The sequence below is a fragment of the Bradysia coprophila genome (genome assembly GCF_014529535.1).
Source record: "Bradysia coprophila strain Holo2 chromosome X unlocalized genomic scaffold, BU_Bcop_v1 contig_173, whole genome shotgun sequence".
Taxonomy (NCBI): Eukaryota; Metazoa; Arthropoda; class Insecta; order Diptera; family Sciaridae; genus Bradysia; species Bradysia coprophila.
This window is the reverse complement of record NW_023503302.1, coordinates 4,526,453-4,550,708: the sequence shown is the minus strand read 5'-3', so window position 1 is coordinate 4,550,708 and position 24,256 is coordinate 4,526,453. Positions and strand designations below refer to the sequence as shown.

General features: G+C 36.8%; 4 protein-coding genes and 1 long non-coding RNA gene across 5 annotated transcripts; 4 read left to right on the top strand and 1 right to left on the bottom strand.

Annotated features, from left to right (window-relative positions):
• Positions 1-2,501: 2,501 nt before the first annotated feature.
• On the top strand, positions 2,502-3,648 carry LOC119068270. The gene is made up of 3 exons (XR_005086120.1): positions 2,502-2,588; positions 3,199-3,290; positions 3,382-3,648. It is a non-coding gene; the product is annotated as an uncharacterized LOC119068270 (long non-coding RNA).
• Positions 3,649-9,308: 5,660 nt separating this feature from the next.
• On the top strand, positions 9,309-12,015 carry LOC119068262. The gene is made up of 4 exons (XM_037171802.1): positions 9,309-9,527; positions 10,565-10,652; positions 11,125-11,216; positions 11,727-12,015. The coding sequence occupies exons 1-4, from the start codon at positions 9,456-9,458 to the stop codon at positions 11,940-11,942; spliced, it is 468 nt and encodes a 155-aa protein (XP_037027697.1). The 5' UTR covers positions 9,309-9,455; the 3' UTR covers positions 11,943-12,015.
• A 676-nt stretch (positions 12,016-12,691) lies between these two features.
• Positions 12,692-14,503, top strand: LOC119068261. The gene is made up of 4 exons (XM_037171801.1): positions 12,692-12,796; positions 13,218-13,308; positions 13,832-13,929; positions 14,194-14,503. The coding sequence occupies exons 1-4, from the start codon at positions 12,725-12,727 to the stop codon at positions 14,422-14,424; spliced, it is 492 nt and encodes a 163-aa protein (XP_037027696.1). The 5' UTR covers positions 12,692-12,724; the 3' UTR covers positions 14,425-14,503.
• An 891-nt stretch (positions 14,504-15,394) lies between these two features.
• On the top strand, positions 15,395-19,694 carry LOC119068238 (DNA polymerase iota). Its single transcript, XM_037171763.1, has 3 exons — positions 15,395-15,642; positions 17,622-18,099; positions 18,176-19,694. The coding sequence occupies exons 2-3, from the start codon at positions 17,624-17,626 to the stop codon at positions 19,566-19,568; spliced, it is 1,869 nt and encodes a 622-aa protein (XP_037027658.1). The 5' UTR covers positions 15,395-15,642; positions 17,622-17,623; the 3' UTR covers positions 19,569-19,694.
• Positions 19,695-21,188: 1,494 nt separating this feature from the next.
• Positions 21,189-23,897, bottom strand: LOC119068252 (glucoside xylosyltransferase 2). The gene is made up of 5 exons (XM_037171790.1): positions 23,568-23,897; positions 23,310-23,484; positions 23,117-23,248; positions 22,707-23,049; positions 21,189-22,631 (listed from the first exon to the last, which is right to left on the bottom strand). The coding sequence occupies exons 1-5, from the start codon at positions 23,732-23,734 to the stop codon at positions 22,300-22,302; spliced, it is 1,149 nt and encodes a 382-aa protein (XP_037027685.1). The 5' UTR covers positions 23,735-23,897; the 3' UTR covers positions 21,189-22,299.
• Between the last annotated feature and the right edge of the window lie 359 nt (positions 23,898-24,256).

The following is a 24,256-nucleotide window of genomic DNA, read 5'->3' as shown; positions in this document are numbered from 1 at the left end:
CTCTTTTATAGGTTTTCAGCGGCAATTTTGTAAACACCGACGTTTGTTGTTAGTATGAGACAGTATTTAGCGCCAATACGGGAAATTCCACCTAATTTGTGGCATGTAACAAGAGAGTGTGTTTCTTTTAGTTTGGACTTGCGTCACGCCCGCATACTAACGTATGGGCTGGTGTATTTATTAATTGCCGAAAAACGAAAAAAAATATATTGCTGCGAAAGCAGTTACACTTGTACTTTACACTTGAAAGCGGTACAAAAGTTTTGAAATTACTTTGCCTCGAAAACTGAGTTACAAACGGAGAGTTTTACTTTAAAAGCGTTAAAAGTGATATCGTTGAACATTCGTTAAAATGACGGACGAATGCTTTATTTGCTGTTGTGGGGCTTCAACATGGACGAAAATTATTGCGTGGTTTCAAATTGTGAGTTGATCTTTATATTTCGTTTAGTATTGTATAGTCGAGAACGACCCTGAAAACTTTTACAAGACTCTTTGAAGCAAGATACCACTTGAATACCGGGTACGAAAATTTTAAGGTTTTTCGATGGATCTTTGTAAAATTTAGCATTGCCCACCCTTAGCTAATACATATCGACGCGAAAGAGACCTAACTCAAAACTCTACGGCATGATAATAAAGTCGTACCAAATGTTCTATTGTCTATCACGGCAGAGTGCTTGTTATTAATCAGTCGCTGACAGCAGACACTGTAATAATTATCGAATCTGTTACTTCACCCGATTTCGAATTGACGCAAAATCTTTTATTTCATTAGTTTAAACATACATTTTGCTTAGTATGGCTACATTATTCAAAGCTGGTGATTTGATTTTTGACGACATGGATGAAAAAGAAAAACAAGAATAGTACCGGCTAACGCCTAGTGAGTCTTTTTTCTTTTTCTTTTTGAACCTCACCATCGTTTTTGAATCTCACCATCGTTTTTGAATCTAACCATCATTCCCAACCACCTATCCCTAATCGAAACTTTCCTAAAGACTAAATGTCACTACTTTCGAGCAATAAATTATGAAAATAGGTCGGGTCTCGCATTAAGTATAGATTAAGAGCATTAAGTATGATTTCTGTTTATTGCCAGCTTGGTATTTATTCAAGTACCACTTCGGTATTCAACTAGCAAATTTTCGATTTATAAATAAGCAAGCGAGCCGATTAATATCATCAGTCGGTGTGCAGCTTTCAAACATTAAACATCTCTACAACCTCCGTATGAGTTTGGTAGTCAACTACCACTTTGGTAGTCAACTACCACTTTGGTAGTCAACTACCACTTTGGTAGTCAACTACCACTTTGGTAGTCAACTACCACTTTGGTAGTCAACTACCACTTTGGTAGTCAACTACCACTTTGGTAGTCAACTACCACTTTGGTAGTCAACTACCACTTTGGTAGTCAACTACCACTTTGGTAGTCAACTACCACTTTGGTAGTCAACTACCAAATACTCGATTTACAAATAGACCAGCAGGCAGAATAATTTCATCAGTCGGTGTGCATCTTTCGAGGAAGAAACATCTTTGCTACTAAATATTTTGGGGGTCCAACTACCAACAACTACCAAACTTTCAAATTGCGATGTCTGCTATGAGCGATCGGTTACCAGATAACAAATAATAATTGATTTGCCTGGTGTTGGTTTGCTCATAGTAGCATTGCAATTTACCAACGTGGTAGTCAACTACCAAATATTTGAGTTATAAAAAGGCAAGCAGGCAGAATAATTTCGTCATTCGGTGCGTAGCTCTCAAACGGTAAACATCTTTGCTGCAAAATATTTTGGGGGTCCAACTACCAACAACTACCAAACTTTCAAATTGCTATATCTGCTATGAGCGATTGGTTACCAGATAACAAATAATAATTGATTTGCCTGGTGTTGGTTTGTTCATAGTAGCATTGCAATTTTAACTTTTATCAATCACATTTTATTTGTGACACAGACGGACGGACGGACGGACAGACGGACGGACGGACGGACGGACGGACGGACGGACGGACGGACGGACGGACGGACGGACGGACGGACGGACAGATGAAGTGCCCACAATAGGTCTTTTTTTCCTATGGAAAAAAGACCTAAAAAGAGCATTGAAGAACGGTGTCGGGGAATCTCGCACACGCGATCATAGTATGCGTCCTTTTACGACATGTAACGAAAAGTCATGACTGTGCGAGATTCACCACTTAGAGGTGAATCTCGCACACCATGAATTTGTGTGGTGTGCGAGATTACCCTATTCCTTGAAGAACATCACTTCGATTGTAGATATCCGTTGAAAATGTGATCTGTTTTCTCGCATTGCATTGCTAATAGATTCTGCATCATTAATTTGAACATAAATCCTGTGAATTCAGAATGAGTGACTGTGTGAGTTGTTTTGATTTCTTATTATTTATGGTCTAAGGTTTATGGTCGATTTCAGAATTGATATCCAGCCAGGTAACTAAAATTTGCAAATTTTATATTTCCTTTAGGTGGGGAATATTATTCTGGTTATTTTTCATTCAATCAATCTTCATAGTTTGACCACTGCTAATCCAGACCAGATAGACATTCCTACTAGTAAGTATTAATACAAAAATTATTAGAAGTAAACGTAAACATCTTGTCATTACCATTCAATAAGTGCAGTCGATAAGTACAAAATGCCAAAGTCATAACCTTTCTAAATCTCTCCCAAAAGCACTTCTAGGCGCATGATTATAGACATAAATGACGACGCTACAACATAAAAACTAGGATACTATTAAACGACCGTTATTTTTATGGTTTTATTGAACTACTTTTTGTGCCACCGAGAATTGAAATACGACTCTTTTCAGCACTCATTTTAGTGTTGTAAAGTGACTTATTTCAGCACCAGTTAGATGTGATATTACAACACTCAAAGCAGTGTTGATATGGAATTTGTATGAGTTGTTACAGCATTCGTTTGAGAAAATGCAAAGCAATGTGATCGATCAAATTTGAAGAGTGATTGTTTACAATGAAAATTATGATTTTTTGTGCTCTTGTCTATTTCAATTCTCGGTTGGCACAAAGCATGATGTGTTGCACGTATTGTAATGAGATTTTTTCAGCACACGACCCAAAAACTTGGGCATAGTGCTGAAAAAATCAACATTACAATACTTATAACACAACAAACTATTATTACATTTCCCTTTTACAGAAGATGCAATTATTGCAGCTGCAGAAATTACTTTAGTATTGGTTATACTTGGATTTATAATGGGCATTATACTACTAAGGGGTTCAAATCAAGTAAGTTCCGAGTAATCAAAAATGTTCAGAATTTTTTTTATGACGTGTTTCGGCCGTGTTTAGTTAATGTTCCCAACGTTTTTATTTGAAGCAACGAGTTGGTTTCCTACTAGCATGGTTAATCTACGACGGTGCAGCGATTCTCACTTCAATTGTTAGCTTGATAATAAACATTATAAATTACAGCGACGATTCCTCAATCGGTTTAATACTTGGAAGTGGCATTGTGGGCATTGCTATAGATGCATTCTGTTTTGTCATTGTCTTCATTCATGTGAAAGAAATACGTTAAAGTGTTTTGACCATGTAAATTCAATTATTAATTCGATTAAAATTATTAAAATACAATAACACGGTAAGTAACTCTATTTTGAAGTTTTAATTTAATTTTTCTTCAAGCTGAGGAAAACAAGCTTGGACAATGTACATCTTTTATACCACAAAATGTATCTGTTGTTTTCGACGATTTATAGGAACTAAATATATTTGCCTTGATCTTTTACATCAGTTACTCCTTTTGTTTTAGATGCCACTAACTGTTGTTACTTCATTAGTTTTAACCATAGAGGTTTTCACACAGATTTTCCTAGGAATTATCGTTTGTTTTTGTCATCAACGTCGATGACAGATGACGTGTTCGTTAGAGTAAAAATATTGATGATCTGGATCTGAAGACTATTTGAACGCTCATTATACATTTAATCTGAGACACTTACTTACTTATCTGGGCGGACACTACAACCTACTATTGGTTTTGGCCTCTTCCAGCAATCTTCTCCAATCGGACCTATTCCGCGCCAACGTTCTCCAGTCGCTCACTCTTAGTACTTTCAGATCAGACTCAATTGCATCTTTCCATCTCGCTCTCGGTCTTCCTGGTCTGCGGCTTCCATCGGGATTTGTATTTAGCAGTTTCAGTGGCACACGTTCCTCGTTGCAAGCGCAGCGCGCAGCGCTGCGCCTTAATACATGACTGTCCCGGCATTTATTACACGATGCCCGCAGGGCATCGTACTTTCTAAAAATCTAAAAAGTAGATAGAAGTGTTTTTTGGGGTGGCGAGATGGGAAAAAGTCGAGTTCGGACCTAGGTTAGGACTGAGGCCGTACCTCGGACCTAACGATTTTACGGTTGATTTCGGTAGAGCTTTTGATGCTGATTCAGGAAATGTAGGTCAAAAAAAAAATTTATGCGTCGCTTGGCCGCTAGGTGGCTTCAAAGTCGGAATTTTTGAAACGAAAAATGGCTGCCATTTCGCGTAAATACAACGGATTGTAGTGAAATTTGTGTCTAAAGGGTTTTCGAGGTCGGAGCTTCCGAATAAAAACATTTGAGAGCGGCCACATGCATGTGAGGCACCGCAAATTACCAAAAAGTGGTTTTTTGGGTGGTTTTTCTCAATTTTGTCAAAAACGGTACATAGAATTTTCGTGCAATTTCCATCGTTGATAGCCGCTGAAAATACCTATCGATTGAGGTATATATTAAAAAAATCGGCGGAAGCGTTTTCGAGAAAAGATGGAAAATGTGTCAATTCAGGGTCCCAACTTTGATGTTTGTACGGTCACAAGATGGCGTCGTAGAGATTTGGTCTCTTCGGGACAAATGTTCAAAAATGAAAGTTGTGGGGGGTCCTAGAACAAAATTTTTATGTCCGAGGTCATTGGACCGATTTTAGATTTTAGGTCACTCGATGTTTCCGGAGCCTCAAGGTGTGGCACCAAAATTTTATTTCACAGTTGAGATGTTTGTGTCGCTTGAATTTCGTGTTTACGTAGACAATATCATCATAAAGCATTGATTCAAAGAAAAAGAATCTGTTTTCTAAAGTTCGGACCGCAATAATCTAATCTAATGTAGTTGATGCTGGATCATTTTCCTAAAACAATTTTTCGAAAATAAAAATTTGGATCAGTGCATGTTTACGAATTAAATTACCTGCGAAAAGATAAGGCCTATCGATTGCACAACATTTGATCATCAAACACTAAACATTTTATATTAAAATATTCGATTTTCGATTCAACTTTTACAAAATTCCAATTGCATCAAAGAACCATTTTGTGGTTTGTAAACATCAAGAATGTTTCTGATTGATGTACGTCAAAATGGTAGTGCTAAACGTACTAGATCAAAATGTGTCAAAAATGGTACGCTTTTGTGAGCGCTAAAATTTTAAAAAGTTCATGTTCGAACCTTCACACGCAAATGGAAACTGATTGTTTTATTTTGTCATTGAATCAATAAAGTTGCAGTAACAACTGTTGTACGCACTATTTGGATTTTTCGAACATTGCAAACTTTATTTTTATGGAAAAAATATGAATTTTTTTCGGTTATTTGCTGAACATCGATGTCGTGGGATTGTTGTCACGTGGCGATTGTGGTTGTTTTTTTTTGCGCTATCTATTTTACTTTAAATAAATGTTAAAGTGAAACATTTCGTTTGGTAAAAGTGAATTCATCCTTTTACAAATTGTTACAGTCGGCGGTTTAACCGAATTTATTCAATTTACGCCTTTAAAAACCTTTTGCGACTTTCGAACGGATCTTAAATAAATGATTACCAATTAAACGTTTCCCGTTATTCATTGAAAATTTAAATAGGCTAATCCAAGGTAGTATACCGATGCGCTTCGGCTATTATTGTAAAATTTCTTTCGAAGAAAGAGTTAAAATCTTCGTGATTGTTTGTCCATTTTCGTATTATTTTGAATGTTCAGCGGAGTCATAAAGTGAAAAGTCGTTAGAGGCGTAAATTATGGAGAGGTTATAATTATCGCTCATTCTAATACAAATAATTCACATACCATGATTGTCGTCGGGATGATAGAATGAATTTTGTTATTATGTAAAATCATTAAAGGTCCTATACAAAAATTGTATTAGGAGGATTATATTTGAATAAATGTTCAAACGCAATCTTTGATTCCAACAGATTATACAGACTGCAGTTTTTGCACTGAGTAAATAATCCAAGAATATTCTATAGTCTGTATAAAAGTTTTCACAAGCAATTTATCTGTCCCATAAAGAAAACCTAGGAGGATGGTTAAGCAGCTTTAGCTGCTTCGGATGTATCTCCTTTTGAGTTTACCGCAGTGTTTCGATCATGAGCAGCGAGTAAGATATATAAGAGAATAGTTCATTCTTTGTACACGACCGAGCCATCTTAATCAATTGATTTTGATGAACTTGACTATATCGGGCTCCTTGTAAAGCTGATACAGCTCATGGTTGTATCTTCTTCTCCAGTTGCCGTTCACATTGACACCTCCAAAAATTGATCGAATAATTCTCCTTTCAAAAACCAAAAGTGTCTGTTCGTCACTTTGTGTCATGCACCAAGCTTCCGATCCATATGCAACAACTGGTCGAATCAGCGATCTGTACAATTCGCACTTAAGGTTGCGATTGAGTGTTTTTGACCGAATGAGTTTTTGAAGACTGTAGTAACTCCTGTACCAAGCGTTACCCTTCTACGTATTTCCTCTCCGATGCTATTTATTTATTTATTTATTTTATTTATTTTCGTTTAGAGACCAAATAACAGGCCAAAGCCCAATAACAATTCAGTCTATACATAAAAGCATAACGGAGAACACCAAAAAAATTAATACAATAAAATTCCAGAGGAAGAGAAAAGACAGAACACGTAAAAATTACTTCAAAACCATCAGAATAAAATGTAAAATCGAATCACCAATCAAAGTAACTTTTCACTAATTTATGATACGCAATCGACGAATTACCAGTGATGTCCAATTCACGGAAGAACGTGTCATGATTTTGTTGAAGCCTATACACCGGCGCATTGACCTGGTAATTAGTGAACATCCTCGGTAGGTAAAATACAGACACACCCAGTATCCCTCACAGGATGGCGATAACAAAGACGTTGAGAAAGTGATGAATCGACTCGCTTGTGTACCAGATTGTGTAACATAATTTCGTCAGCATTCAAACGTCGCGTTTCCAACGATTGTAGTTTTAAGTGCTTCAAACGTTCATGATGTGGAGGTCTCGGTTGAGCGATCCCAAACTTAAAGTACAGCATTCGGGTGAACTTTTTTTTAACTCTTTCGACCAGTTGCATCGCATCGGCATAGCAGGGGTTCCAAACCGACGAGCAATACTCCAACCGACTTCTAACGAGCGTCGCGTAAAGGAGACGCAAGCTGGATTGGCTAGTGAAATAACGCCCACACCGGAATATGAATCCTAACATACTATAAGACTTACGAATCACCCGGTCAATATGCTCATTAAACGACAGCTTATCATCTATGATAACACCTATTATCACTATTGACCAGCGACCCAAGGTAAATAAAGCTGTCGACTATCTCGAAGTGTCTTCCATTCACCCCCAGCGTATGGTCCGTTGGTCTGCCATCAGACAATGAAGTTGTCATGTACTTGGTTTTTCTCTCACTGACCTTGAGACCTTGAGATTAGTCAAATACGAAGAGTTCTATTTGACACGCATGGAAATTTATAATATCTTACGTAATTGCTTGCAAGTTATTGTTTTGGCTTGTGTGATTACTCCACTGGCCTTCGGCTTGTTTCGCAAAGTTCCATCTTGCCAAAACAACAAACTTACAAGCAAGGACGTAATATTCTATTATATGCTAGCGTCCGGTAGTACTTTTTCACAGTTTGGTTACTTTACTTACTATTTGGCACTTTAGAGAGTTTAGGGAAAATGTTCTAAAAGCAAAGGTAATACCAAGTATCTCTGGAAAATATATGGACTTATGACCAAAGTAAATAAACCACTGAAGGTAGTGTAAATCCAGAAAAAAAACTAAGGTATGAGTGCACAGTACAAGTTCACTTCATTCTAACACTTGCGATGTCAATAGGATTGAAATGCTTTTCCAACATTTATGCTATGATATTCCCACTGTTCCATCAATTCTATTAAAATCGTTAGCGCTACACCAAAGGACAATGTAATTGAACGCATTAGTGGTAAGTAAGCTAATGGACATGTTACAATTGAGAAAGGTTACGAGAGCCTTAAACCCTTAAAATTCAATGTAATTTGGATGAACTAACACATGAAATTATGGAATTGCCTTGGCCTTGGTAATACAGTTTTGAAAAGTAAACCCACAAAAGTTTCTCTTAAAACTTAAAACGCAATTTAACGAACTAGAACCAAGAAGCACATAAAATTTGTTGCTAAAAGGTGATGATGGTCTACTTATTGTAACTTTTAGAAAAGCTGATATCGTGAAGTTGAGACAACAAACCACTGAATATAGTAGACAGTAAGCCTGCAACTGTCCGAGCACTTGTGGTGATATATCAAAACATTCATCAGGCCGAAACTCGAACGTTGAATACTTTGTTGTACACTAACTATTCATGAACCAAATTCGTGAAAATAACTTTTGGAAAGGTGGTCTAGTGGGAAGGAAATGAGCTAGATCGTTGAAATTTGCTGAGAGATAAATTTATTGGCAATAATAGGCCAGTTCGCTTTAAGTTTGAGAAAGAATGCAGGATGCGATCTCGGATCTCGACTCGGGCAACAAACTGCACACATGCTGAACAATTTCTCTCCCCAGCTGGATGCAGTGCCGGACTGGCTCAAAAAATCCCTTCGGGCGTTGTATGAACAAATTCTTCAAAAGGCCCTTCGTTGCCCCTTATCCATACAAAAGTCAAAAAGCCAGTAGAAGAAGTAAGTTTGTGAAAGTATTCTTGTAAGATGAGACGTCCTTGCCAGAATAGTTTGCGCATCTTATAGCGAAAAGCAAGTGTTGATATTTAGACGGTAGGCAAGCTGATGTAGCGTCATCACCTCTTGCGATATCACTTGTTTTTGGAAGAGCACATGATGCGTCACCGCTTTCTTCTATGACGACCGTATCAGCCGAAATTTATTTTTAAATTCCAATTCAACAATCTAATCAAGTTATGGATATAGATATGGCAATTCAAGCAATTGCGATTAGTAACAATAACGGATTTATTAATTATACTGATAAACGAAAAAAAATATTTCTGCGAAAGCAGTCACACTCGTGCCTTACACTTGAAAGAGGTACATAAAAGCGGGTACTCGTATTCAAATTATATAGTTGCCGAAGAGTGAGTTAGAAGTAGAGAGTTTACCGTTGAAAGTGAGATCATTTAAATTGATACTTTAAAATGGCGAACGAAAGGACTATTTGCTGTTGTGGGGCTTCATCGTGGACAAAAGTTATTGCGTGGTTTCAAATTGTAAGTTGATCTACGTGTTTCGTTTAGTGTTAGTGTTGCACTCGAGAAAGGTATTCATTCTCTGAAGGGTCTTGTAAGGGGATAGAAAATGTTTTACAGAAACTAATTTCGTGTCTACGCCAAGTGATGGAGTGGTCTACAATCTAAAAACTTTTTTTTAACAACGGATCCTACATCCTATCCTTTTTCTTCATTATAACCTTTCTCACACGACTTATTGCGTACTGACTCAATATAGCATCACAGGATACAACATGCCTAGTTAAAACATTTTAACTTGAAAGCTAATATTCGTGTAGATTGAATGCTATATCAGTATCTGTCCCTTAGAATGGTATGACCCTCAGCGCTTCGAAATCGAAACATTACGAGCTCTCAAAAATCTTATAGAGGACCAGGCGGTCGTTTTGTGAATCAAGATCCGATTTTGATAATATTTACATTCAGTCCCTGCTGAGATCTCCACTACCCATCGTTAGTACAATACCTAAGGTATTACTAGATATTACTACTAACGATAGGTAGCGAAGACATTTGGGGTCGTTATTTGAATTCACTGCACCCTAGTTACATGCCACACAAATAACTGAATTTGTGAAGCAGCTGCTGTGGAACCACATGCGTTATTAGGACCAATGGATGTGTGTTTCGTACTCAAAGTGTTGCCGAGTGTTATTGAATCTGTTACTTCGTTGTACTATATGTATATACGTTATTCATTAGAATTCGATTTTATACAAAATCTTTTAATTCATTAGTTTTACCATACGTTTTGCTTAGTAGGGCTACATAAAAAATTGGGCGTATCTGTTGAATATGTTATACAATTCAGTAGATTTATTTCATCGATTATCATTATCTATTGCTGATAAATTCTCTATCATCGATTTGAACATAAATACTAAGAATTCAGACAAATGAGTGAGTTTGTGAGATGTTTTGATTTTTCATAATTTATGGTCTATGCTTTATGGTTAATTTCCGAATTGATTTCCAGCCAGATAAATTAAAATTTGTAATTTTTCTATTTCCTTTAGGTTGGAAATATTATTCTGCTTATTGTTTATGCATTCGGTCTTGCTGGCCTGACAACTGTTAATCCAGACCAGCTAGACATTCCTAATAGTAAGTATAAAATACGAAAATCATTAGAAGTAAATCAAAACGTTTTGTCATCATCATTCATTAACATAAAAACTCATTATAAAGTCAAAGCTTTCTTAGCAATCAACCTGAACGAATCTACAAGCAAAATCACTTGTCGCGTAAATCATGTTAACCTGTTACAGACGACTGTCATCGGTTATCGACAACAACAGCAATAATAAGCGGCAAGCTCCGATTAATTAGGTCTTACATAACAAAAAGCATGTTCAAAACAAATGAAGTAAAAGATTTCTGAAATTAATCTCTGAAAATCTTCGATCAAACGAAATAATAGAACACATAGTAAAACTGTTAATATGCGTGCCCTCTGTGACGTTTTAACTGAAGAGCATTTTGTTTTGTTTTTCACTCAGCTGGTTTACCTTGCTTTATTTAAGTTGCTTGACAATGGTTTTTGATACATTTTACATTTTCCTATTCTCATTTACAGAAGATTCAATGATTGCAGCTGTAGCAATTGCTCTAGTAATAGCTGTCCTTGGATTTATAATGGGCATAATCCTATTAAAGGGTACAAATCAAGTAAGTTCCACGTAGCTGTAAGGGTGTAATAAAAAATACGTCGTCTTTTTGGGTGGTATTGTGAACAAGTTGATCACTTCCATTGAATACCTAAATGCGGAAAGGAAACAGCAAATTATAATATAAATTATATTAATTTAGCCTCAATCCCAATAATCTGATTGAAAGACTTTTTTTGCATTCAGACTATTCGAAACGAGGTTTAATCAATGATGTTTCATTTTTCTTATAATTTGCTAACTAGGTATGTCTCCTTTATGCATTTAGATCTATTTGAATAAAAGGACATGAAAATTTAAAAAAAATACTGAGTGTGATGCTGGCGGAAAGGATGGTTGAATTTTTTAACGTTGTTCCATGTGAATTTGCGTGGATAGGGACCCCGATTCTTTTAATCAAACGAATTATATAACAAAGTGGTAAACTGTTAAGGTGTAAAAACGTCTTGCCCATTTAGTGATATCATTAAAGATAACAACAAATTAATCTTCCCAACGTTTTTATTTGTAGAAACGCATCGGTTTCCTACGAGCATGGTTAATCTACGCTGGTGCTGCGATTCTCACTTCAATTGTTAGCTTGATTATAAACATTATAAGCTACAGCGACTACTCAATCGGCTCAACGGTTGGAAGTGGCATTGTGGGAATTGCTATAAATGCGTTCTGTTTCGCCGTTGTCTTCATTCATATAAAAGAAATTCGTGAAGGTGTTTTTGCAGTGTAAAAAGTAACAAATTAAAGTTTCGTGAAACCAATTGGATTATTTTTTTAGTAAAATTATTATTAATACATTTACACGGTAACTATACTTTGCAGTTTTAATTTAATTCTTCTTCAAGCTGCAGAAAACACAATTGTGCGTCTGTTATTCCACAAAATACATCTCTTGTAGTCAATCAATAAGCGCATTGACCTTTCACAAATGGAAAGCGTATCATCAGCTATTACATCTATACTTAAAGTTAGACACAAAATCTATTACTTCATTAGTTTCAACATACATTTTGTTATAAGAGAACACTAGACAGGGTCATTTATGTAAGCGATATACTGATGATCTTTAATCTTCATTTTTATACCATTTGAAGGCACGTTATACATTGTCTCAGTCTCAGGTTAGTCAGATACGAAAAGTTCCATTTGACACGCTTTTAATTAGTTAAAAGTTTTGAGAGTTTAAGTCTCTGCATTTTTCTAGAGGTGAAATGTATGTAGCAGACGGTAACGATTACATAGTGCTACATTCAGAACAGATGTGTTCTGAATTACATAGATTTTTCTACACAGTTGCAATCTTTAATTAAGTTGTACAGCTGTGATGATCGTGACGATCCATATTACTGGCTGCGTGCAATTCAAAATTGATCTACAAAAAAATATTTGGACGAAAGCAGTTAAAATAGGATGAACGTACATAAGAGCTTAAATTGTAGTAACCCAAAAGTGAGTTATAAGTTGAAAGTCTACGTAGAAATTGAGATCTTATAAAAAAATTAATTTGTTAAAATGCAATACGAAAGGATTATTTGTTGTTGTGGGGCATCAACGTGGACAAAAGTTATGGCATGGTTTCAAATTGTAAGATTGTGTTATTGCTAAACTCGACAGAGGTTTCCATTAAGAACATATTATCTGAGGCCGAGTCTTACATAGAAACTACATGTTATAAGTTATCATACGCCCTGGTAGAGCTTATCTCATCGATTTTTATAATCAATTGCTGATAATTTTTGTATTATCAATTTGAGCATAAACACTGAGAACTAATCTGTGAAAATGGTGTCACGTATGACGAATGTAGAGGGAGTGTTTTGATATTTTTTTTTCTTATAAGAGAGTCCTATATCTAATAACGAGTAACTATAGTTTATCTTTCTGTCTCGGACCTATTACGAGAAAGTAGACTTCACACGTTTTTAGATAAAATTTTCTTCACTGCCAGTATAACAATATTCGAATTGATTACCCCCAATTTTTAAAAATGTTTAATTTTCTTTAGGTGGGAAATTTCATTCTAATTATTGTATTTGCACTCGGTATTGCTGGCCTGATAACGTCTGTTAAACCAGAATATGTTGATATTCCTGCCGGTAAGTATTACTGGTCATTAGAGAGCGACGTATGCACGACGTATAGTGCTAAAATTGACAGTTCTTTTGTTCTAATATCAATTTTGACACTATACGTCTCTCTCTAAATGACCAAGTACAGAATAGCTTTTTAATGGTCAATTTGCCAATATGTTTTTTAATGGCTCCTGATTTTTGAAGGAACGTTGGAAGGCAGTTGCGTTTTACAACAACAACTTAATTTGAATTAATTAATTAATTCTGCGTTAAGACGGTCCGTTAATTTGAATTCTGTTCTCGCGCTTGGCTTGCAGTGACTTCAGTGTTTTTTGCTGGAATAATGCTACTGCCTTCCAACGTTAAATGCAAAATCAGGGGTCAATGGACCATTAAAAAATCTTATCTAGTTGGTACTTGAAGCTCCGCTTTCGTTTTAATAGTTTCTTTGGAGGAGCAGTTCTTTCTCTGCGTTTTTAGCGACTTATTTTGGCAAATTGTTCATTCGAATAATTATATATGCTAATGTTCACCCTTTCATTTACAGCATGGAAGAATTTAGCGATTGTCGTGGTAGCAACTGAAATGGTGGTAGCCATCGTTGGATTTATAATGGGCATTATTCTACTAATTGGTACAAAACAAGTAAGTTCAACCTCTTTCTAAAGGATGAAATCAATTTTGGTCTCAAAAACTTAGATGAAATCTTTATTTATGACATCGATTGCTAAGTGCCTGCGGTCTCGTATGACAACTTAGTGTCTAACTGAGTTTCATACAACGTTTTATGCATCTGAAGTGTGACGATTTTGCACATTATGATACTGACTAACATAAAACGATCTTATGGTCTTACAATGTTTTGTTTATCTCTTAAGTGATTACCATTGACAACGTTCTAATTTACAGAAACGACTCGGTTTCCTACGAGCGTGCCTCATCTACGCTGGCGCTGCAATTCTGATTTTAGTTGCTGCCCTGTTTATAAGTGCTGCAAGCTCATTCTACGATTACTCGGTAGGTTACTCAAATAGTTTAAAGGTTGTAGGTAACCTTGTGGGAATTTTCGCAATGGCATTCTGTTTTGTCGTTATCCACATTCACATCAGAGAAATTCGTGGTGGCGTGTTTATGGAATGAAATATGACAAATTCATCATTTCCTTCTTCATGACAAATTCATGAAACCAATAAATTGGATGATTTTTATCAAAATCAAAACGGTAACACTCTGCTATGAAGTTTTGTTTTGATTGTCGTTCATAGCATATCAGCGAATAATTTCCGTGCGGAAAATCGTCAAAATGAGCTGAAAAGGCCAAAGTGTGACGAAAGTGTGAAAAAGTGGTAAAGTGTGAAGAAACGTAATAATGTTAAAAAAACGTCAATGTTCTGACTTTGGCGATTCTTCAAGAAATTTTGCGCAAAAATAAAACCGAACCGCCAACCCCTTTACATCCATTGGAACATTTTTTCAGTTTTTCGTATAGGATCGTATGGGGGAGTACCGGATTTTTCCAATTTTAAACGTTTATCGTGTAGCAGGAGTCATTACCGATCGAATGGTACCAAATTCGCCGAGTGCTGGTCCATAGGTCCACTTCCACATCCCTTGAAACATTTTTCTTGCAAGGCAGTGTTGTTGGGGAACAAGTACTCATATAATAGGTTTGTTCCAAGATCATATGAATTGTCAAATTTCATCCACAGAACCATAACCTCAATAATTTCTCAGTGTAAATCGCGTAGGCGGCGTTGCTCGATTTGTATGAAATATCACGGAAGCGACGTTGGATGAAATTGTTGTTGTTCATGTTGTTAAAGTTCGTGTTTACAGTTACTTGGAACAAACCTATTAGATGCGTGACAACACTTCATTTTATACAAAACAATTCTTTAAAGTGGATTTTTATAGTAAAAGCGATGTCGCCCCCATGTATGTATTGTAGCTGAGCTTTAAAACTGTACAATAATTTTGTTTGAATATTTTGCGCACTTTACTATTAGTTGAGGGAATGAACTAAGGATGGCGGTTCACCCGCTTACACGCATCATTAAGAAAAAAAAACATTTTACGCTTATGAATGTTACTAACGCCACCTATTCATCGTATCTCAGGTTTCTCATTAGTTGTCAAAAGATTGTATCAGAGTTCGTCGCAGTTTCTAATTCTCAATAATAATACGAAATAATAATAAAACCATTCACAGCTGAAACGTTTCTGTTAAACCATATTATTACGCTAAAGGATCTGCATCGGCAAATTAATATTGGTAGCGAAACTATGGTGGATTTTATGTTAATCCAAAGAGTTGCTGTTTTATTTTCGCCTAACCACACGAATTTCATCACAACAAAGGTAAACAAAACTGACTCATTCTCCGTGTACAAAAGTACTGCTAATTGATTTCCACTCTCTGGCGTGCTACGTTCAATAGTAATATGCGATAATGATCTACGGCGCTTACGGATTCTGCTGATTAAGTCGATTTTAAATAGTAATGAAACTTTCTGCATTGGTGATTTCCTTGTTGTAATGTGAACACTCTAGCGGCGTTGACAATTCTTTTGTCCTCATTTACAATTCCGAAAAAAATGTCTCGCTTCGTATCTATCCAATTGAAATTGCTTTTCAACTGTTTTTTACATGACATTCACTGCCACTTCACAATTTCTTTTGTTTCACTATTGGGAATATCCATGCCATGGATCTTACGAACAGCTAACAAAACGACAATTTGTCAGCAAGAAGAAAAATAAAAAAAAAAAAATTATATTCAAACGTCACCAACTTATAATAATTAAAAAAGAGAAATCTTTTGTGGACCATTTTTAATATCGTTAGTCCTTACCCACATCTACAGAATATTTCAATTGAGAAGTAGAAATTATGTCGGTCAACTGAACTGCATTATTTTCAATGTCATCACGGATTGTACGGATCTTGTTTTTCTAAACAGAATAAAAAAAAAAAACAAAACAAATAAAGTGACAGCTGTGTGAGACAGAGGGCCTAATATAATTATTCGTGTTGCATATCATCAATATTAAGGTCAATAAATAAAAATTGTCGCTGGTGCTGGTATATATTACGGTATAATATGTGTGTAAAGCTAACAGTTGATTGAAACAATAAAGTGCGTACTGTGCATGCTTATATAAATATTACATTGTACATTTGCCATCAATTTTACACGATTTTCTTGTTATTGATGGCTCTAATTTTATACCTCTTTGGTAACGTTTCATCCTCTGGAATTCGTTTAAGTATCCACGACCAACTAGCACCAGCTGATGTTACTTCATCGTAAGTTTCATTTAATTTGTGTTTATGGAGTTGTTCTCCTCAGTACTGACACTTGGGTGAACTGGCAATAGTTATTTGTTTATCGAGGGAAGAAAATAGGAAATTCCAACCAGAGCGAGTGTCGCAATTTCGTTCTATGCGTTCTATGCGTCCTATTTCTTCCAGAGGTGAACACAACGTTTTTCATATGTGCGAGGTGTGATTTACCAGTTTTCTCCATGAAACAAAAACCATCAGTTCACCATACTGAAAACATAAACAAAGTGACAGTTCGAATGAGAAAAATTCTATTTTCTCCCCATTGAAGAAAAAGTGCTGGATTGCTGCACTTTCTCACTCGAAATGTCATTCGACTAATCGTCAACAAAATCCAATTTTCGCATGGCCTATTGAGGGGAAGAAATAAGGTAAATCAGAAGGACACCATACATTTGAAAACTGACTGTCGCGACAGCCCGATCGGTCGTTAGGTCCGGCCCTATACTAACTATAGAGACATACGACTAACACGCAAACTTTCGAGAAAACTGGGGCAAAGATATTTACCAAGATCTAAAAACTTGGCCAAATCAGACCCCGAAGAATGATTGATCATAAGTATAGGCTAACCCAAAATCCAGAATTAAGCAAAAGAAAGTTAGGTGGAAATTCCTGAAATATGTTCTGCACTATAGAGTGATCAGTCAAAATCTGAGATGTGTGCACCAGAACAGGTGCCTTTGTTCTTGATCGAGTTGTCACATGAATTGAAGCTACGCAGGCTAATTTTTCCTTTTTTGACTTATTCTTTTTGTTAACGTTTGCTTTAATGTTTTTTTATGTAATAATTAGAGAAAGGAAACTGTGACCTTTATATTTTTTTTCTTGAAATAAATGGATAATAATAATAATAAATTACCCATTCGCAAAACCTAGAGCAATCTAGATCAGTGCGTAACGCTCTTTATTTTAATGATTTTAATGGAACTTCTCTCGAATCCCTATCGAACGACGCCCGTTGCTAAATAGTTTCTTTTTGTATTTCCTTATAGACATGGACCAAGACGAGCTATTAGACACTTGTGATTTGCACCAACGGACAATAATCCACATCGACATTGACTGTTTCTATGCACAAGTGGAAGAGCTACGAAACCCACTGCTCCGTACAAAACCGTTGGGCATTCAACAAAAAAACATAATCGTAACGTGTAACTATATTGCTAGACAATTCGGTGTCCATAAGCTAATGCTGCTGAGTGAAGCAAAGAAATTATGCCCACAACTGACACTGGTCAACGGGGAAGATTTGACAAATTATCGGAAAATATCGGCTCGTATTTTTGATATACTGTTGATGTTCACACCGTTTGTGGAAAAATTGGGAATGGACGAGAATTGGCTGGATGTGACGGAAGTTGTAAATAAGAAACTGGAAGAATTGGGTGACTGTACACCGATACGAGAAGGATTTATTTATCCGGAAGATGCATCGCTGGGATCGTGTAGCTGTGGCTGCGAAAAGAGACTGTAGGTTCCAAATTTGCATTGATTTTATGTTCTCCAGAAACTTAACCATTTCTTTGTTTAACTCTGGTCCTGGCAGAATACTGGGCACACATCTGGCTAAAGAGATTCGGAGTCGATTGCACGAAGAATTGGGCATAACATCATGCGCTGGTATAGCACACAATAAATTGATGGCCAAACTAATTGGAAGTAAAAATAAACCAAACAAACAAACGGTTCTGGCGCCGAAATTTTCACAATCTGTGCTGAGCGAAATGAATTCAATCCGTGACATTACCGGCATCGGAGAGAAATTCGAAAAAATGCTCAACGAAATTGACGTCAAAAGTGTTCGCGATTTACAGCTCATCGAGTTGGACAAACTGAAACGGGTGTTTGGTTATGATCAGGCAACGAAGTTGAAAGATTTCAGTTTCGGTATTGACAATACACTCGTGAAAACGTCGGGTAAACCAAAGAGCATTAGTTTAGAGGATGCGTGCAAATCCATCTCATTACGTGCCGAAGTCGAAGAGAAATTTCGCGTACTGGTAACGAGACTAGCGCTACTGATCGCTGACGACGGACGTATTCCGATTTCAATAAAAATTATTCTGCGAAAATTCGATGGGACGAAGCGTGTTAGTCATCGCGAAACGAAACAGGCGAACATCCAGCCTACAATATTTAAGGAGGTGGACGGTAAAATTCAGCTAGTCGACGGCGGTCAACAGATCTTATTGGATGTCGTGATGAAATTGTTCGAAAAGACAATCGACATGAAGAAGTCGTTCAACATAACGTTGTTAGGATTGGCGTTCACCAAATTTCAGCAGCAAAATAAGGGCGGCCGAATCGCCAACTATTTCATCAAAAAGTCAGATATTGAAGTCCAGTCGATAACCAGCTTTAGCAGCGATGGTTATTCGCCGAACGGCAGTATGATGGACACTCATAATCGTCACGGAATGTCTCGATTATCTTCTTCGCCAATGGGCATGGATCTGGATGCAGCCTCGGATACAACATCCATTGCATCCTGTTCATCAGACGTTTCCGAATCGGATCTGGAACCATCACCAAAAAAGAAACGCGGATTTCCATTCGCTAAGCGTCGGTCCCACTTGAATCCGATCGACTGTTATGACGCTTCACCCAGTAAATTGTCCTGTCGAGTTGGCGATCTACGATTAAATTCCCGTGAGTTCGATTCGGTACCGTCGACCAGTACTCCAACTCATAGTCCGTCAATCGCCAAGCAATTCAATGCACAACCGATAACCCCACCAACATCGTCGACCCAGAACGAGCCAGTCGTTCTGTCGAAAGAGACATTCAAAGAGTTGCCGTTGGACGTTCAACAGGAATTGCTGGAAACGTGGTGTTTACCCATTCCAAAATCGTTGGCACAGGCAACGTCAACGCAAACCAGTGGCAAGGCCAAGAGCAACACATTGCATCGGTACTTCATTGCGAACAAACAGACTTAAGAAATTTTGATACTCGCGCATTTAAAGTGGAGAAGAAAAGAAATTTATATTTATAACGAAAACATGGTGAGTGAATTGAGGATACGTTAAAAATAAAATAAAAAACCTTTTTTATAATGACAACAATGTGCACGGTTTTTCATTTGTGACAAACGCAATGCTCTCAAGTTCTCAACTGTCTGTCTCAAGAAAGAAAAGCTTGAAAAATTACCAGAACCAACAAATGTCTATGACCAACTTTGATGGTGGCTCCCGATATGATATTATAACATCATCAAAGCTAAGACTGAACTTATTTCCACTCAACTGGAATTTTAGATTCGGTCGGATTTGCCCCGCGAGATTTGTGCCGTCAGTCTGTGAATTGGAATTGCTCACTGTTTTATAGGATGATATCCCAGAAGTAGGAAAGCTCGGAAAATAAATACAAATATTTTGAACTTAAACCACTATATCCAATTAATATAATGACTATTATCAAGCGCTGAACCAAACACTAGAACAGATTTTTTAACGGAAATTTAGCCTCTCTAATATGATCTGCCACTAAATAAACAACATTTTTTGAACCGCCATGCCACAAGTATAACTTTATTGTGAGCCTCTAAAGTGGCACAAATTTAAAATTTTTAGTTCACTTTAAAACGTAGACAAATAGATCATTTCAAACAGATTTATAGAAATTCACACAAATAATTGTCAAATATTATTATTTAATGACAATTTGTCAATAAACAATTAGATGAAACATTTATTAATCAAAACCAAAATACTGTCAACAACTAGAGCATATGTGTCCAAAATATAGTACACCTGCAACTCTGATCTTTTATAATGACAACATAGTAGGGTTGCATACGCCCCTGCTTGGTTCGGATGCTATGCTATTATATGATGCATTATGATGCATTAAAAACTCATTCCCTGCTAACTGATAGAAACCTTTACTGCCTGTCCCATGTCAAAGTTGACCATTACACAGCAGTTTGCCCGCTGCGAAAATGATCCATTACAGGAAATATATTTTCGGTTCATTTTCTTTGAATTCCTTCGTCATAATAACTTTTCGCATGGGGAGGGCAATGGATACGTTATTTATATATTTGGAAAACTCTTTGTGATGCTCGTGTTTTTGAGCAGCTAGTTGCGGTAACTGTTATTCGGAAAGTGTACCTGTATGCCTCATCTTCAGCTCGAATATAAAAACTCTGCACTTGTCCAAAAGACAGTTTTACCGAACCCTGTTACTAAAAAAACACATTATTTGGTTAGTTTAGTGAAGGAGCCAAGCTCAAAAATTTCACCAATGGTTCCGACGGAGGCCATAAAAGTTTTTGAGCTTTTGAGGTCACATTTAACATTTTTAAATTTAAAAGAAATTCTCTTTCAATCATAACTATAACATTTTGTGGCTAGCTAAGCACAACAATATTTTATGTGTAAAAATTGCGGGAACACGCTAATGACCGTTTGTATCGAATTTAGAGTCCTTGAAGGTTCAGGATAGTCTATGCGCAGAAAATTGTCGATCAGTCTTTTGAGACAACACCTTCCGAAGCTACCGCCTTGGCATTTTGTACTGCAACATTCGTATAAATACATAAACTAAACAAAATGAAATTCTTTGACAAAATCAATTTTATTTATTAAAAAATACAAAAATCACATTTAAAAAAAACCGAACTTATTTTCGATTCAAGAAAACACAGTCGATATTCACTATTCTATTTTTAATACACTCCGGCATGATATATTTGTGATGTGTTTGCTAGATACTAATCTTAATTCAGTAGAGATTAGTCATTTACCGGGTTTCTTTTTATTCCACAATCGACGTATACACATGATCTTCGTACACATTCAATCTCAATTTGTTCGTTTGTTTAAACCACTGAGATTCTACAGATTTTATCAGATCGATGTCTGAAGATTTTATTGAAGAGAATTATTTAGAGACAAGCATATTATCAGGCGGGCACACGAGGTCGACAGGGAGTGACATAATGAGATTGGTGTAAAAAAATATGTGAATATTTCCAACAATAGCGGAATAGATGACGTCGTCTGTCCTATGGCAATTAAATAGTTGTCTTAAATGTAGTAAAAATAATCGTTATGGGAATCCCCTTCAACTACGGCGCCCAAGTTCTCATTACGACCGGACTGGCTACTAAAAAAAGAATTGGGCTGGTAGAACAAGGGTGCACTAAAAAGAGACGCCAATGGAGGAATTTGTAAAAAAATCTTTAATCATTGTTCATCACCCAAAAGGACCAGTTCGAGTTGTGACAGCTATTGTAGGTTACCTGGAGACAAAGTTACATGCAACAGTAAGATATGCAACTCTTTTTTGTCAGTGTACATTTGAAGCAACATCTGCCGTTTAGAACTTTAGCTTTGCGTGCTAACAACACAATTTTCAGTTGTTCATTGAATGATCTAACCATTACGTTGGAAAACAACGGCGTATGATTCATGCGACCATTCATTCCTCAATTGATTGGTCCCATCGTATGTACCATAATATGGTGAGAATGTTAGAACACATTGGTATAAACGGTATATGCCCTGCGCTAAGATCCACAGTTCAATTTCATGATCACATTCAGAAAGTTTACAATTTTCTAAAAATTATTTTCTTAAAATATTTGAGTCACACACACACACTAACGCACATTGACGACTAACACTATCGACACTCAAATGCAAATGGAAGAAGAAAAACTGTTCATCATCTCGTATTGTAGTAATACTCGACTTCCTTAAATAGTTCTCTCGACTTAATGAGTAATTTATCACTAACTTTACCGCAATTCGATTGCACTACCGTACTGTCAGCAAGAGCTGATTCCAATGTCATCAAAAAATTGTTATACAAATCGTCGCCCAAACGATATTCCTGTACGATACGGAATGTGGTGCTAAATATTGGCTGCTTGTCGGCATGGAAATAGCCGCGGTTTCCGTGTAAGATTTTTACACCCGTTGTCGCTTTGCACACCGGCATGTACATGCAGTGATCGGGTCGATAGTTCCATTCACACGGGAAGAGGTACAGTTTGTCTGTGAAAACGAACGAAAGGGAAAAAGTGACTGAATGATTGGCCAGTTCGGGTCTGAATGAAACACACAACCTACCTGGGTGATAGTAGAATAGAATGTTGATGAGATCCTGATCGCCCCATGTGATTTTAAGTTTAAATTCCTTGTACAACGGCAGAATGTACTCCTCCCACTTGAATTTCCGCATCCGCGTCAGATTCATTAGCATCACGCCCGAGTTCAAGCCCATCGGGCCGTAGAACGGATGCTTGGCGAATCGATTGTACCAACCAACGTTACGGTCTTCGTGTTCCGGTGACAGGCCAGCTATTTGTGACGAATTAAATTCGGTAAAGAAATGCCAGATGTCTGATACCGGTGTCAGGAACAGGGTGTCAGTGTCAACGTAAAGCACGGAGTCGATGTGACTTAGAAGGGACTGAAAGCGTGGAAAAATTAAATCTTGAAACTTGAAAGAATTGGGAGAAATATCGATGGATACTAACCGGAAGGAAGAGACGTTGGGCGGCACACGGCTTGAATAAATTTTTCCATTCGTTTTTGTGTTTTTCCGGAAATGTTAACGGTAGAATTTCGAATGTAAACTCATTTTTCGTCAGAACCAACCAATCTTCAAGCTGTTGAATTGATTAACAGAGTAAGATAACAAGTCGAACGACTGATGTATTCTGTGCAAACCTTTTCTCTGAAACTGGCAATGCTTGATGTTTCGGTTACGATGATGAACTTAAGGGCTACTTTATCCACGTTAAACATAAGCGCTGATTTCAGCATGTTCAGTGTCTCCTGTAATCGCATTCCACAAGAGACAACTGATATCACAATTTCATTGGGAGCTTTCGGTGTGCTCATACTGGATACATAATAATGGTCAACGAGAAAGGTATGTTCATCAGTGAGTGGTGTATGTATGAATATTAAAAACAAATTACTTACACCATTCGTTCGGTTATCTGTTTCGTGTCATGGGTATTCAAAAAATCCCTGTTAAACTTTGCCAACAACACCGTGTTGTTGGTGGTGATCCGATTCCATAGTAAAGTCCAAATTATTACGACAATCAATATGAATGCAATAAAGGTGAATTGCTTTTTGAACTTCATCGTTAGTGTCCATTAAATCCCATCAAATATACACATTCGATCCGATGTAAACAAAAAACATCCGGATGAAATGTCAAGTGAAACTCCGATGGCTACCGCCACTTTTCCAATCTGTCAGTGTAAAATCAGTGATGTCGTCGGAATTTTCCAGTATTGAACTATTTAGAACAATAATAACAACAGATGGGACTACCTCTCGTCAAGCTTGGTCGTGCGCGACATCTGTTTTGTGTTTGATTATTTCCTGAATAAGTGAACAGGGTTTCATTTTGAATTTTAAAATCAGGGATATTAATACAATATTTTCCGTTTGTGTAGAAAATATAGTAACTTCACACAAACATGCCATTATTTCGTAAAGCTCAAATTGTTTCCTTTACTCGGGTCAACAAAAACAGCAGGTCTGTGAAGATGTACTAATCATCTGGTATTGCTGATGACGTTGAAATTAATAGCGACATGGACACAGTTTTTCATATGTTCAACTACTATGCCTCATCGATTGTTACAAAAATATCATCA

Bases quoted from the DNA above. Each gene is read 5' to 3' on its own strand.
- LOC119068261 (XM_037171801.1), top strand. From the start codon at position 12,725: ATGCAATACGAAAGGATTATTTGTTGTTGTGGGGCATCAACGTGGACA. The intron at 12,797-13,217 runs GTAAGATTGTGT...AATTTTCTTTAG, and splicing joins TTATGGCATGGTTTCAAATT to GTGGGAAATTTCATTCTAAT. The intron at 13,309-13,831 runs GTAAGTATTACT...TTTCATTTACAG, and splicing joins ATATGTTGATATTCCTGCCG to CATGGAAGAATTTAGCGATT.
- LOC119068238 (XM_037171763.1), top strand. From the start codon at position 17,624: ATGGACCAAGACGAGCTATTAGACACTTGTGATTTGCACCAACGGACA. The intron at 18,100-18,175 runs GTAGGTTCCAAA...TGGTCCTGGCAG, and splicing joins TGTGGCTGCGAAAAGAGACT to AATACTGGGCACACATCTGG.
- LOC119068252 (XM_037171790.1), bottom strand. From the start codon at position 23,734: ATGAAGTTCAAAAAGCAATTCACCTTTATTGCATTCATATTGATTGTC. The intron at 23,249-23,309 runs GTTTGCACAGAA...TCAATTCAACAG, and splicing joins TTGCCAGTTTCAGAGAAAAG to CTTGAAGATTGGTTGGTTCT. The intron at 22,632-22,706 runs GTAGGTTGTGTG...TCGTTTTCACAG, and splicing joins TCTATTCTACTATCACCCAG to ACAAACTGTACCTCTTCCCG.
- LOC119068262 (XM_037171802.1), top strand. From the start codon at position 9,456: ATGGCGAACGAAAGGACTATTTGCTGTTGTGGGGCTTCATCGTGGACA. The intron at 10,653-11,124 runs GTAAGTATAAAA...TCTCATTTACAG, and splicing joins CCAGCTAGACATTCCTAATA to AAGATTCAATGATTGCAGCT. The intron at 11,217-11,726 runs GTAAGTTCCACG...TTTTATTTGTAG, and splicing joins TATTAAAGGGTACAAATCAA to AAACGCATCGGTTTCCTACG.